A 15942-nucleotide genomic window follows, 5' to 3' on the forward strand; every position below is an offset into this window, starting at 1 on the left:
CTCATTTTAAAAAAAAAAAAAATTGGAAAAAAAGAATGAGACTGGGTTGGAGGGTTTATCTCAGTGGTAGAATGCTGGCCTAGTGTGGATGAGGCCCTGGGTTCTATCCCTAGCACCCCAATAATAATAATAACATGAAAAAAAAGAATGGAACTGACCATAGGACTCTACCAGGGATAGAAAGCAGGTACCAACTTCCCCCAACCACATCTATAAGCAGGCAGGAATGGATTCCTACAAAAAAATTAAATAAAAATAAATAACAACAAGGAAAACACCAAATGGCCTTCTACTAGAAAGGAAGACCCCGGGAAAGGCCTCTGCAGAAGCAAAATCCACCCCGGACAACAGAAGCAGCAGCCGTGGCTGCATGTGCATGGCTGGGATGAGTGTGAGAGATGACTGACATCTTTGGCATTTTCTTTTTATTGTTCTACAGGATCAGAGTGGCACCGAACCTGTGAGCAGCGAGGACGATGGTGGGCTGGAAATGGGCATTAAATACTCGCCTGAAAGCGCAAGCCCCAACCTGGTGAGAATCCCTGCGGTTTTCACCCAGTGTCCTTTGGGTGATGTGCTGTTTGTAGTTTGTACCACCTCAGGCTGGACCATCTGTTGTGTGTGCTTCTCTCTCGGGATCCTGATGGCTAAGGCAGGAGAAGCTTCCCGGATCGCCAGTGACTGTAACGCTGACTATCAGCATCTCCTACCATCTTCACACTTGAGTTGCGCCTTCTGGGACTGAAGAAGCAGTTGCCTCTTGATTTAATATTGGGCTTTTACAAGGCCAGGGCTATGCTGGAGATATGGAAAGAGATGTTAAATGTTTTCCAATGATTCAGAGTAAAAGATACTTAAGCTGGGTGTTGTGGCACATGCCTGGAATCCCATTACCTTGGAGACTGAGACAGGAGAATTTCAAGTTCAAGACCAGCCTCAGCAATGTAGCAAGACTCTCAGCAATCTAGCAAGATCCTGTTTCAAAATGAAAGATAAAATAGGGCTGATGGGAAGTAGAATGCCCACGGGTTCAATCCTTAGTATGGGAGGAGAGATGGGGAGGGAGGTTCAAATGATACTTAATAACCCAGAGTCTAGGACATTAGAAGATGAGCAGTTTTTGAGACCTCTCCCTCCTTATATAATCTAATGCTTGATATCTTGCTATTTAATAGTTACTGTCTGGCTATATACCAGGCACCGTGCTCTGTTCTGCATTCCTTCCCAGTCTATATTATACGGGTGGTGACATCTTTCTTTTCCATGTGAGGATGCTGTGTACAGAAGTTAACTCCCCTGCATAGTCCAGTGACTAGTTTTTGGTGAACGTGGAGATTGGTGCCGTTTTAACTCCCAGGCCTTTTTTCCCTTTTGTGTTTTGCAGCACAAAACTTGCAGGGTTGGATTACAAGTTTTAGAAAGAAATGTAAGGCTTTTTTCTTTTAAGATTCAATATGTATACATTTCAAACAATTAGCAATTACCCTGATTTTTTTTTTTTTTTTTTTTTTGTGTGTGTGTGTGTGTGTGTGTGTGTGTGTGTGTGGTACTGGGGTTCCTGGAAGCCCTTCTATATCCGGACTACACTCCCAGACCTGTTTTTGTTTTTGTGTTTTTGTGTGTGTTTTTTTTTAAATAGGGTCTCTTAAACCAGCGCAGCTGGGGATTACAAGCGTGTGCCACCACACCCGGCTACCCTAATTTTAAGATGGCCTGGAGTTTCATATTACTTTAAAGAGTTGGGAAATCATCTATTTTTCTTCTTCCACCTTCTAGAAAACATATACTATAGCTAGACACGGTGGCATCTGCCTGTAACCCCAGCTACTCAAAGGCTGAGGCAGGAGGGTCATTTGAGCCTGGGTGTTTGAGACCAACCTGGGCAACATAGCAAGACAGGGAGGAAGGGATGGGGGGCGGGAGGAAGGGATGGGGGCGGGAGGGAGGGAAACAAGAAAACATACACATTGGGACTGGCTCAGATTCCACGTCCTAGAAAGTGAACAGATTCTTTCAGGCCAAAAGGAAAAGATACTTCAACAAGAGAGGGGACAAACGTACATGGGACCTGTGAGCCCTGCATAAAGAATAGTTGGAGAAACTCATTAGGGTGAAGTTCCTGAAGAAGGCGCCCATCATCCTGTTTTTCTCCATAGCATGGACCATTTACTGGCCTTGAAGAGGAAATAACATCAATAAATTTCAAACAGAAAACCCTGTAATTTAAAAATATATTAACTTATTCTATGGGGCACTTCATCTTCATAGATGGGTTAGGGAAAGGGGTGTGAGAGTGTGTGTGTTTTACTAGGGATTGAACCCAGGGCTGCTCTACCTCTGATTCTATTTTTTATTTTAAAACAGGGTTTTATTAGATTTCACAGTCTTGCTAAGTTACTAAAGCTGGTCTCAAACCTGTGATCCTCCTGTCACAGCCTCCTGGGTACTGGGATTATAGGCATGCACCACAATGCTTGGCTGGGAAAAGTCTTTTAAAGCATCACAGTTTTGGAAGCAGGGCCCTCCGTTTCATGCACACCAGAATTGGTAAAAAGTGGAACACATCCTTCCTTGCTGGAAGTCTCTGGTAGACCCAGTGACACACCCGCGTAGGGTACAGACAAAAGCCATCCTTCATCCCTCCCGTTCCCAAGCAGGCAACACCAGTGATGAGCTTCTAGTGCCAGACAGTTGAAAGCCCAATGGACTAAGGCTCATTTTTAGATAACATTTCATACTCTTTTTGTGTGTGTGTGTGTGTGTGTGTGTGTGTGTGTGTGTGTGTGTGTGTGGTACCGGGGGTGGAATCCAGGAGCTTTTCTATCTCCAGACTATACTCCCAGACCTATTTTATACTTTATTTGGAAACAGGGTCTCACTAAGTTGCTGAGAGCCTCACTCAGTAGCTGAGGCTGGCCTGAATCTGTGCGATCCTCCTGTCCTCAGCCTCCCAAGCGCTGGGATTACAAGCATGTGCCACCACGCCTGGCTACTTTTCATACTTTATATCACCAAGAATAATAGGCTCCCTCACCCTCATTGATTGTCTCTTTCTCTCCTTTGTTCTCTCCATACCCTCTTCTTTATTTTTGCTATCCTAAGGTATCTTGGTCACCATTTCCAGTAGAATCTATGCATGGTCTAGTTGAGAGAAAAAAGTAGACTGAATTTGGACAGCTTTTACAGCATAACTATAAGTGGCCTGACATAAAGTTTAGTTAAAAGTGTGGTCTTGAGCAAGTTACTTGACCTCACTAGGCCCAATCATCGGGATGTTGGGAGGAAACAAATGGGCTGGGAAGTATAAATGACACAGGAAAAAAAGGAAAAAGTCAGTGCTTAATAAGTTCATTCATTCATTGAATGTTTGCGAGGTGCCACTGTGAACCAAGTGCTGTAGATATAACCGTGAACCAAATATACAGAAATGTCTCCCTTGTGATACGCAGACCATGCTGGGGGTTATATTTACATAAATAAGCAAAATATTAGATTAAATCATTACATTGGCCAGGCTTAGTGACGCACACTTGTAATCCCCATGCTTGGGAGGCGGAGACAGGAGGATCGCGCAGGTTCGAAGCCAAGCCGCGCTGGCCTAAGAGACCCTGTTTCCAAATACAAAAGTATAAAATTAGGTCTGGGAGAGTATCCCAGAGGGAGAAGGGTTTCCAGGAACCCCAGTACCACCAAAAGAAAAAAAAAAAATCAGTACATTGTAATTTGCTTTTTAAAAAAGAGTATATGGTTCAACCTATCATATACATGTTTCTTATAATAAAATATTAATAACTGCTCATCATCACTAGTAACCATTTGGCCAACTCTGTTATAATACTGGCATGAGTTTGCCTGCACGACTACACCATCCTACGATTATTGCCACATATACCTTGTCAGAGTGCAGTGTTTGATCTGGCTCAGCCTGGGCTATTTTACTTTTAGTTTATAAGAAAGCAGTTGGACAGAGTAAGCTCCAGGTGTCTGAAAGATTGCTGGGGGTCTCACTAGATTGCTAAGGCTGGCCGTGAACCTGTCTCAGCCTCCCAAGCACTGGGATTACAGGCATGCACCACCGTGCATGGCTCTAAAATATTTTTGAGGAGTAAATAACATGTTTGTAAATCAGAGAACAGTTTATGAGACTTAGATTCTAATTGTGAGAGACTAGAGGCAGGAAAGCAAATGGAATCTATTTCAGAAGTCTAGGTGAGAGCATGTTGAGACTACTTTTTAAACCTTTTGAAAGAGCTTTTTAAAAAAAACTTTGCACAGAACTCTGCAACTTGTAAAAAAGAGTATATATCTGAATAAATATATATAGTTAATTAATATCTCAATTTTTTCTAAAATAATATTTAATGGGTTCATAATCTTATCCCCAAAGTAACCCTAGAAAAAAGTAAGGTTTTGAAGATTATTTATTCAAGATCTATAGATAAGAACATAATTTTTCCAGTTAAAAAAAATCACAAAACTAGGAGTTGAGAGTGCTGGGATTCTGAAAAGCCCTCAGGCCCCTTGTAGGTTGCTGACATGGAAACCCACAAATCCCTAAAATAATTATTTCAGTCTTCAGGATGTAAACCTGATGTTTTTATGATGTGTAGAATATCTGTATTCGTATGATCTGTTCTTTTTTTTAAGAGTTCAAACACTAGATCCAGGCCACTTGGATTCAAACCTGGCTCTGCTCTTTACCAGAAGTCTAACGTCATAGCAGTGGCTCAGCTACTCTCTGTGCCTGTTTCTGCATCCGCGAAATAGGGGAAAGGAACAAAGGGTGCTGTAGGAATTAAAGGAGTTACTAACTATACAGTACTACTTGGAGCATGCACTGTCACTAGTCACTGTTTAAAAGTGAGAGGGTTTTTTGTTTTGTTTTGTTTTTGCTGTACTAGGGATGGAACCCAGGGGCATTCCACCTCTGAGCTACACCCCCAGCCCTATTTTTTAATTCTTTATTTTGAAACAGGGTCTCACTGAGTTGCAGAGGGCCTCACTAAGTAGCTGAGGCTGTCCACGGACCTCAATCCTCCTGTCTCTGCCCCCCGAATGCTGGGATTTCAAGTGTGTGCCACCACACCTGGCATGAGTTGTTGTTAATAATAATTTTGTGGTTTGTGTGTGCATGTGTGTGTGGTGCATGCTGGGGATTGAACCTAGGGCCTTGGACATGCTAGGCAAGCACTCTACCACTGTGCTACATCCCCGGCCCTATTCATCTGTCTGATAAGATAAGGAGAAGCTGACAATACAGTTGTTCCTCCATGTCTGTGGGATCTTAGTTCCAGGACCTCTCCCATTGCTATAATCCTTGGACGCTCAAGGCTCTAATACAAAATGGCATCGCATTTGCATAGAAGCTATATATACATTATATATATTCTCCCATTCTATTTAAACAATCTTTATATAATTTATAATATAAATGCTATACGAATATTTGTTATACTATATCATGTAGGCAACAATCATAGGGAAAAAGTCTGTACATGCTCAGGACAGATACAGTTTTATGCATATTTCCTATCTGTGGCCAGTTGAATCCATGGATGCAGAATTTGTGGATACAGAGGGCCAACTGTAATTGGGAATGGAGCAAGGAAGAAATGAAGGAAAGTTCTAAGCAATCTTAGAGCCTCGGGATCTGACAGCTGAAACCCATGAGTGCCATGGGAGTGGCCACCAGGAGTCACAGTGCAGAGGTTTCTCTTGGCTGACGGCAAGGGGAAGTACAGAGGTCTGCGGGAGGCGACTCCAAGATCACCACAGCTGCCTCATGGTGATCAGATCAGACAGGCCAGAGTGGATGCTGATGGACCAGATAGGAGCTTCCTGCAGCAGTGGCAGTCAATGAGAGATGATGCCAACATCCCATAGTCTCATATTTTGTCTTTGCAAAGACTGTAGAAAGTCAGCATTCCAGACTCTTGGACTCTTCGGCAAGGCAGGGTTTGTGTTTACTGAGAAAGTTCCATCCCAAGTCGCCAGTAATCAGGTGTGCCCGCCTTGCCCCAGTGTGCAAAAGCCCTCTTCTGTCTGAGTTCTTTAAGGCTTTCCTCCGAATGGAGGTTTAGAGCTATTTGAATGGCAATAGCTACACGATTTGGGATCTCAGAACATGCACTACTCCCGGGCTTGGCCAGCAGCCCAATATTACCCTGCCCGCAGTGGGTAAGGCTTTCACCATTTCATAAGGCTGCTTAGCAGCAGTGCAATCTCTGTGTCAAGTGACACTTGTCATTTCAAACCTGGTGCATGTACAGCAGCCTCAACAACATTTTCGATTTTTCACAATTTTACAAAACTGATTTTTTTTTTCAAGCTGTCAGTGGTGTCTACTGTTCTCTTTCATCGTGAAGTACAATTCTGACCCTTGGCACAAGAACAGAAAAATGAACATGTTCCCGTCAACCCAAGGTGGCATTCAACCTGCAATTTTTTTGTGTGGAGGTTTCTAGAATTTACAGGGTGGCAAGATGACTGGGGAAGCATGAACAGATTCTGGAATTAACTTCTCAACAGCCTAAGTGGGTTGTGACATGGAAGTTCCCGTTGCAACTGACAGTGTATTTTACCTTTTCTGGAATACCAGCACCCATAAGAACACTCTTTACCTTTTACCTTAATACCTGATCATTGCAAAGTTTTCAAACATGCTTGGCAACAGAGCATTGTTGTGCTGGTGGAGGTACATGCCTGCAATCTCAGCACTTGGGAGACTGAGACAGGAAGATCACGGGTTCAAGATCAACCTCAGCAACTTAGCGAGACTCTCAGCAACTCAGTGAGACCCTGTGTCAAAATAAAAAATGAAAAGGGCTGGGAATTTAACTTAGAGGTAATTTAGAGGTAGTTCAGTTTTCAGGACCACAAAAGACTGTGGTGTGTGTGTCTAAATATATCACTGTAGACATACTACTCATATCTCCAAATGGGTGGGTGGGACTTGCCTTCCCAATTCAAGGAGGCTGTCGGGTCCATCTCCTATGCTCTCAGGTTCGTGCGTGTGTGGATCCGGCCTCTGCCACTCACTGATTGGCCAGAAAAAGTGGCCTATGCTGTCCATTTTCACTTCTCTCTCTAAAAGTAGGGAAGGATGCTGTCCACCTCTTCATTATGGGGATCAAGTGTGATTTTTGGTATGCAAAACTCTTAGCACATCACTTAGCATACAGCAGGATCAGTTAATGGTGGCTAGCATTAATACCAGAGTTTACCATTTAAAGACCTAGGTGTGCCAGAACTCTCATTATTCAGTGCACATTTTCTTAGAACCTGTGACCTGTCAAGATCTAGGAATGTAAAGATAAATAAAACATTTCACACACAGGAGTATATTGCAGTGATCTAATGCAGAGCTCATAAACTGCTTGTCAGATCCAGCCCACAGGTGTGTTTCTTTTATCCTATGCTATATTCTTCAGATGTTCCAGCTAAGTTTTCTAAATAAGAGCTTTTACATAAAAACCTTGGCTTCAATCCAGGTGTGGTGGCACACACTTGTAATCCCAGCATTTGGGAGACTGAAACAGGAAGATTGCAGTTCGTGGACAGCCTCAGCTACTTAGCAAGTCCCTTTGCAACTCAGTGAGACCCTGTTTCAAAATAAAGAATAAAAAATACAGCTGGAAAGCTGGGCAGGGTGGCACACACTTGTAATCCCAGCATTTGGGAGGCTGAGACCGGAGGATCGCGGTTCACAGACAGCCTCAGCTACTTAGTGAGGCCCTCCGCAACTCAGGGAGACCCTTTTTCAAAATAAAGAATAAAAAATTGGGCAGGGGGTGCAGCTCAGAGGTTGAATGCCTCTGGGTTCCAAACCCAGACCACAAAAAAAAAAAAAAAAATAGAGCTGGAGGTGTAGCTCAGAGTTAGAACGGGTTCCATCCCCAGCACCCAAAAAAAATAAAAAAATAAAAAAATCTTGGCTTGAGTTTTCTACTGATTATGGACCAGCTTTCCAAGCTGCTCCTTTGATTGTGTACTGACAGCTTATTTCAGTCCTACTTCTCCACCTCACCCCTACCCCAGCCTACCTTCCCTCCCCACATCACTCGTAGGTATCCAAGTCTGTATCCTTAAGGCTGATACTAGACGCAGCTGTAGGCATATGGGGGCTGGATGGAGGAGTCCTTGTGGACCACAGGAAGCCTTTTAGTGGGATTGCAGTGATGACGTTAGCCATTTGAAAACTGTCCTTCTGAGTGCCCTGTGAAGAATCAGAAAATATTAAATCTGAAGGCAAGGAGAAAGTTTAAAAGCTTTAAAAAAAAAAAAAGTTTAAAAGCTCAGAGTAACTGAGATGAGAATAGACAGTGGCCTAAACGAGGGATCTGGCAGTGAGGACAGAGAAATGTGGGTAGAGTTTCAATGTGGATGGGAATTGGGCTGATGAGGACTTGATGGATATGTGAGCGTCAAAGCTGAAGGAAGAGGAGGAGGAGGAAGAGGAGGTAGGGGCAATTCTCGGGCACTTTACGGGCTGCTGACTGGCAAGCTGGTCCATGTTATTTTCTAAGAAAGAACCAGGAGGAAGACCAGATGTGTGGGAAGAGGTGTGTCCAAAGTATGAAAGGCTCTATGAGCCACAGTACTTTTCGAAGAGATAGTTGCTGTTAGCCCCTAACGAAGCTGAAGTTTAAAGAAGCCAACTTTTCAGAGAGCACATCACCCATATGTAGGAAACCCAGGATGTGAACCACCCTCTCCTAACCAAGCCCAGGCCTTCTCTCCTGTCCACATAATACTGAAGGGTCACTAGGACATGCATGGGGGCACAGCCTGTAATCTCAGTACTTGGAAGACTGAGACAGTATGATCACAGGTTCATGACCAGCCTCAGCAACTTGACCCTATTTCAAAATACATGGGGCTAGGATGTACCTCAGAGGTAGAAAACCCTGGATTCAACCCCCAGTACCAAAAAAAAAGGAGTTATTAAATATATGTGCTTCCATAGGAAGTGTGAAAAATAATAATCCTATATAGAATTCTTCATAAAGCTAAATCTTCTCGATTTGAAGGACTTCCCTTTAGACCATCTTACCTAAATCTTTAATGTTAAATGGCTCTTTCAATATGACATTTTTCTAACAGTTTGTGATAGTAGTTAGCCTCATAGTAAATAAGTTGAGCCCTCTGAAATCACAGGTACTTAACCATTTTCTGATTCACAAGCTAATGTTGTTCTAACCTGATCTTTTTAAAATCTACATTACTTGTTCCTCTCTCAAAAAAAGGTCATTCTATATCCCCAAAGTTCATTTGAAAATTTTCTGATCTGTAAAATTGCAGTTTGAGAAAAGTCCACTTCACGTTATATCCCCAGAATCAAGAATACTTTGCAAATGAGATAATCCAGTGAAAGCAGGCAAGAGAGAAATTAGTAAAAGCTGACTATTGTTTTAAACCTGGATAAGTGGGAGATTAATATTGCCATTAAATTTTTCTAAAAGGAGGAAAAAGCCAGGATGATGGTGCACACCTGTAATCCCAGTACTTGAGATCTGAGACAGGATGAATGCAGGTTCAAGGACAACCTCGGCAATTTAGGAGTCAGCAATGTAGTGAGACCATGTTTCCGAATAAAAAATAAAATAGAGCTGGGGGTATAGCTCAGAGGTAGAATGCCCCTGAGTTCAATCCCTAGGACCAAAAAAATAGCAGATTTATGGGAGAAGATCATGAATTCAGTTTGGAATTTTTTAACTTTTAAGGGACTAGATATGCCATGTGATTTCTAATACTGGTTGAATTTATCAATCTTGACTGTTGTACTTGATTAAAAATTACTCCTTCTTTAAAGGGCTGGCATCTGAGTTTTAAATATGTTTCTAATGCTTATAGGCTTCTTGTTAGATTTTTACTTCCAGGCTGGAATTCCCAATCGTAATATCCTGCTTATTTTTAAAACAAGACCCTGAACTGTGTGCTTAAAATCCATTTTTACCCCCAATTTGCACTCCATCAAGAACTGCTGGGTTTCTGGTTTGGCTATTGGGAGCAGATGTCACTGTGGGAATCCTATTTTCTGTTTCAAATCCACTATGAAAACGGCATCTATAGCAAGAGCCTGGGAATTCGCTGGAAGGAGAGGAGAACGTGTCAGCCTCAGCAAGGGCCTCTTTTGTGGCTATGCAAATTGGCAATGGCAGAGTTCAAGTGCATTCAGACATGTGGCACTTTTCACAGCTCATTGTTCTTTATATCTTCTGTTTCTGAAAACCACTTGAGATTTGCGTACTGGAAAAATTCCTGTTTCCTGTTCATAAAAAGGACATTAGGTTTACAGTCAAATCTACCTCTCTCATGAAAATCACAAAAGAAAAGCTCTGAGGCTGGGATAGAGTTCAGTGGTAGAGTGCTCCTCGAGCCTGTGTGAGGCCCTGGGTTCCAGCCCCAGTGCCGCAGAAGAAAAGGAAAAGAAAAGCGTTTGGGCTTTTCTTCCATTCCCTATCCTCTGTGTGGTAAAGGATGGTAACTTAGAAACATAAGAGCGACAGAGAAAGTAACCCCATGAGCCCAAAGACAGTAGGCTGAAGGCTCATAGTTTTTGTTTTGTTTTGTTTTTAATGTATTTTTCTTTTATTGGTGCACTGCAACTGCACATCACACTGCAGTATAGAGTGCACATCTCAGGGAGCACTTCCCTCCAGCTCCCAGCCTCCTCCCCCTTCCCTGTACACGCCTTTGAGATTGGCATTGGTAATCTAATATTATACAGGTCCATGCTTTTGCTTCAGATCTACCTTTCTGGTATCTGTTAGCTCATCTTTATTCCCAACCCCGTTTATTTGTCTGCTGGGAAGACTTATTATACAACTGGAGATTTAATTTACCTGGATGCAACTGCTTGCTATCAAATTTTTTTTGGGGGGGGGGGATTACAAGCATGCGCCACCATGCCCGGCCTCCTATTTACTTTATTTTTTTTAATTAATTTATTTTTTGAATTTGTGCATTGTAGTCATATATCAGTCACATTGGAGTATAAGACTTGAGAGGATATACAAGCACACATCATCCAATTAGCCCTCCTCCAGCCCCCATCCCATTCCCTCTTCCTTCTTCCATCCCACACTTCTTTGGTGATTAACTTTGATACATTTGTTTATGTACCTCCTGCTTTTTAAAGAGGCTCCGTCCTCCACTGTTATATACCCTCTGATTGGTCACATTACTTGCATCACTATAGGGCCCTTTCTATAGCTCAACCTCTTCCTGTTGCCCCTTTCCTCCTAGTTATTGCTGATTAAGAGAAGCGTCTGATTTATATTTTCTGTGATATTTCTCTGTGCATGCTGCGTTGCAAGTACCGATCCCACTCTTGATGGCCCCAGTAGTGGCCTGGCTACTCAGTGGACTGATCCAGACCTCGCTGGCTCAAGCAGCGGCCTTGCCTCATGGGAGGCCCCAGTTCTGGTCTCGCTGGCCCCTACACCGGCCTAACCCCTCAGCTGGCTTCAATCCTTGGAGGCCGCAGGAGTGGCCTTGCCTCACGTCAGGCTCCGATGCTGGTCATTGGCCCCAGCACCGGCCTAACCCCTTGGCAGGATTCCAATCCTGGCCTCGGAGGCCCCAGCACCGGTCTAGCCTCACGGCAGGCTCCAATGCCGGCCTCGTTGGCCCCAGCACCGGCCTAACCCCTCGGCAGGTTCCGCTCCCGGCCTAGGAGGCCCCAGCACTGGCCATGCCTCACGGCAGGCTCTGATGCTGGCCTCGCCTCACGGCAGGCTCCGATGCTGGCCTCGCTGGCCCCAGCACCAGTCTAACCCTTCGGCAGGCTGTTATCCTGGCCTCGGAGGCCCCAGTACCGGCCTTGCCTCATGGCAGGCTCCAATGCCGGCCTCGCTGGCCCCAGCACGGGCCTAACCCCTCGGCAGGCTCCGATCCCGGCCTCGGAGGCCCCAGCACTGGCCTTGCCTCACGGCAGGCTCTGGTGCCGGCCTCGCTGGCCCCAGCACCGGCCTAACCCCTCGGCAGGTTCCGATCCCGGCCTCAGAGGCCCCAGTACCAGCCTTGCCTCATGGCAGGCTCCGGTGCCAGCCTCGCTGGCCCCAGCACCAGCCTAACCCCTCGGCAGGTTCCGATCCCGGCCTCAGAGGCCCCAGTACCAGCCTTGCCTCATGGCAGGCTCCGGTGCCAGCCTCGCTGGCCCCAGCACCAGCCTAACCCCTCGGCAGGCTCCAGTCCTGGCCTCAGAGGCCCCAGTATAGGCCTTGCCTCACGGCAGGCTCCGATGCCGGCCTCGCTGGCCCCAGCACCGGCCTAACCCCTCGTCAGGCTCTTATCCTGGCCTCGGAGGCCCCAGTACCGGCCATGCCTCACGGCAGGCTCCGATGCCGGCCTCGCTGGCCCCAGCACCGGCCTAACCCCTTGGCAGGCTCTTATCCTGGCCTCGGAGGCCCCAGTACCAGCCTTGCCTCACGGCAGGCTCCGATGCCGGCCTCGCTGGCCCCAGCACCGGCCTAACCCCTTGGCAGGCTCTTATCCTGGCCTCGGAGGCCCCAGTATAGGCCTTGCCTCACGGCAGGCTCTGATGTCGGCCTCGCTGGCCCCAGCACCGGCCTAACCCCTCGGCAGGTTCTTATCTTGGCCTCGGAGGCCCCAGTACCAGCCAGATTTTTTGTTGTTGTTGTTGTTTCTAAATTGAGACAGTAATCTTACAATTGTAATTCTTAGCTCTGTGGTCCCAAAGAAGCAAAATGACATGCCACTCTGAGCCCAGTTCTCAGGCTTGCTTAGCTGAGTGGAGGGTCCTGTCTTCTGAATCCCCAGCTTCTTGTGAGCTAGTGCTTCTCTCGTCTGGGGCTATAGTGCTCTGCTACAGGTTACCTTCTGTTCACCCTGCACATTGCTATACACAAGGGCATAATTGACACCTAACCTCAGGGGCATTTGGAACCAGAGGTCTGGAGCTGCCAGGGTGTGTCTCTATCTGTTTGATTCTCTTCTGCTACTGGGTGAGTGTGTGGCCTCTCTGCAGGAAAGGGGCTGACTCTCTTCCCTTGTGTCTGCTTTGGTATTCTGGTTTGGTTCTAATTCCTGCTCATAGACAATTAGACAAGGTACTTGATTGCCCCGCTTTGGGACAGTTGATCATCTTTGGGGATTGCAGCTGGACATCTCTTATTATCTATCATATAGGATCTTCCTAGTATTGCCTTTTATATCCACCCCTCAGAAGTACCTTCTGTTGGTCAGAATAATTTCCCTGAAAGCTGGATGTGGTGGCGCATGCTTATAATCCCAGTACTTGGAAGGCTGAGACAGGAGGATCACAGGTTCAAAGCCAGCCTCAGCAACTTGTGAAGCCCTCCACAACTTAGTGAGACCCTGTTTCAAAATAGAGCAAAAGCCGGGCATGGTGGTGCACACTTGTAATCCCCGTGCTTGGGAGGTGGAGACAGGAGGATCACGCTGGTTCGAAGCCAGCCGCACTGGCTTAAGAGACCCTGTTTCCAAAAATATATATATAATAGGTCTGGGAGTGTAGCCCGGAGGTAGAAGGGTTTTCAGGAACCCCAGTACCACCAAAAAGAAAAAAAAAAAAAAAAAAAAGCATAATACAGGGCTGAGGACATAGCTCAGAGGTAGAATGCCTCTGGATTCAATCCCTCTGCATTAAGTCGCCTAAAAAAAAAAAAAATAGTTTCATTGATCAACAAAGCATTGTCTTTTAAGAGCTCACAGCTCTGCTGAGGGTTGTTTTACTATTCCAAAATAATGAGCCATATCAGTGTGTCTCATGAAACAAGATGCTCTTTCCCATGCTTCCTCAGTCTTCTTATTTAGGGTCCCCTATGCACAGTCTTAGAATGTCCCCAAACTCAGCTTTGAAGACATACAAATATTCCAACAGTACAAGAGTTGGAAGATGGGTAAATTCTAAACTGATGTTTAAACAAAGGGAAGTAACCCAAGGTTAGTACAGTGGCCGGGAATTTTTTTTTTTTATCCCAGGTTCAAAATAAGCAGGCATATTTTATTTTGACCTAGTATTGAGTCTAATAATGGAATTGTTTTGGCCAGGCTGACCGTGCACCTGGTGTGTGTTGCTGGGAGGAGGTAAACATGCTTCCCTTCCCTGGTGATTTTCTCCCTGGTTGAGAGCAAAATGTGTCTATATTGAGTTCTAGTTTGGCAATCATTGCACTTTTCTGTGCCTCAATTATCTCAGATCTTTAAAAAAAAAAAAAAAGCCAGGTGTGATAGCACATACTTATAATCCCAGTACTTGGGAGACTGAGACAGGAAGATCACAGGTTCATAGCCAGCTTCAGAAACTTGGGCCTTCTGCAACTTAGTAAAATCCTGTTTCAAAATAAAAGATTAAAGCCAGGCATGATGGTGCACGCTTGTAATCCCAGCATTTGGGAGGCTGAGACAGGACGATCATGGTTCACAGACAGCCTCAGCTGCTTAGTGAGGCCCTTTGCAACTCAGTGAGACCCTGTTTCAAAAGAATAAAAAATAGGGCAGGGGGTATAGCTCAGAGGTAGAATGCCCCTGGGTTCCATCCCCAGACCCGCAAAAATAAACAAACAAACAAAAAACTGGCCAGGGGATATAGCTCTGTGGTAAAGTGCCCCTGGGCTCAATCCCCTGTAATGCAAAAAATACAATAGAAATAAAAAGGACTGAGAGTGCAACTCAGTGGTAGAGCATTCCTAGGTTCAATTCTTAGTGCTGAGAGAGAGAGAATGAATGAGAAAGAGAGATATAGGGAGAAAGGGAGGGAGAGAGAAAGAATAACAGTACGTAATATATAGTGCTTTTATGTATACTTATAAAAGTCAACCTGCCTAGCTCAGAAACTGGCATATTGTACTAAGCTTCAGCTGTCATTGTCATCATCAGAGTTATATACCGGCCCCTTCCTTTGGCCCAGAGGCTTAAGGGTAATTAGTACAAGAAACGAGGTGGCGTGACCAGTCCAATGTTCTCATTAATTCTGCTACATTTTTGTAGAAGGCATTTTGCTCCTCCTATGTTCATTTGTTCCACACTAGACGAAATGATACCAATAGTTTTTATTTATAAGGCAATATGAAATCTTTACTCTGAACCATTTCCATTAGCCTCATTGCCGTTCCGTGCCTTTTTCTCTGTCCTCGGTGGCCCTCTGAAGTAGACATCAGTCATATTCACTGTGTGTCCTTTCTTTCACATTGGCTCTAAAATCTACCTGACTGGATAAAGTTGATCATATTAATGTATGGGAGAGACATACAAAGATACAGAGACAGGCGCCGTGGCACATGCTTGTAACCTCAGTACTTGGGAGGCAGACAGGAAGATCAGATTCCAGGCCAGCCTCATCAACCTAGCAAGACACCCAGCAACCTAGCAAGTTGCTAGGGACTGGGCTATAGTTTTAAAATAAAAACTGTTTGGAGATAGAATGCTTCTAAGTCCAATTCCCAGAAGAAAAAAAAAACAGTATAACATTACAAAAATGAATTGATCATGCTATAGAAGGGCTACAGGAAGAATTATGAAATCAGGTTACTTCTAAGTTGATTTTATACCATATAATCTATACAAGCAAAGTTCAAGAGAGAGGGAGATGGGTTCTAGGTACTTTCTCCCAAACAGGAGAAGTTAAAAGGAATCTTAATGAGTGGGTTAAGTATGGCCCTAAAAGACAAGTCAGTCGGTAGGTAGCTAAGAGAAGTCACAGTCGCCCAGGAGACCTCGGCTCCCGTCTCTGGATCCATGCTGGGTCAAAGCTCTTAGGCTATAAACCAATAGAGAGCCAATGAGGCAGGATGGGTTATTACCTATTAACAGTTGTGAAAGATTATTTTGTTATAAACGTAAGTGGGAGCCTATTGAGGAAAGGTGTGTGGATAAGTCCATGAAAGGCGCCCAGGGTGGCGTACCATGTCATGTTCCCGTGTCCTGTCCAGGTCATTGGTCTCAGTGACCCAGCCC

The 15942-nt window shown here is 44.9% G+C and overlaps 1 protein-coding gene across 3 annotated transcripts in view; it reads left to right on the forward strand.

The window, feature by feature from the left end:
* Positions 1–15942, forward strand: part of PATJ (PATJ crumbs cell polarity complex component) — a gene marked incomplete at both ends in the record, with an annotated part of 372146 nt that overhangs the window by 261110 nt on the left and 95094 nt on the right. For all 3 annotated transcript variants that reach the window (XM_080692386.1, XM_080692387.1, XM_080692385.1), the window contains one exon: positions 440–532. In XM_080692386.1, coding sequence (XP_080548512.1) covers positions 440–532 — 93 coding nt within the window. The remainder of the gene's footprint in view (positions 1–439; positions 533–15942) is intronic.

Source organism: Muscardinus avellanarius, assembly GCF_963383645.1.
Source record: "Muscardinus avellanarius genome assembly, chromosome: 3".
Taxonomy (NCBI): domain Eukaryota; kingdom Metazoa; phylum Chordata; class Mammalia; order Rodentia; family Gliridae; genus Muscardinus; species Muscardinus avellanarius.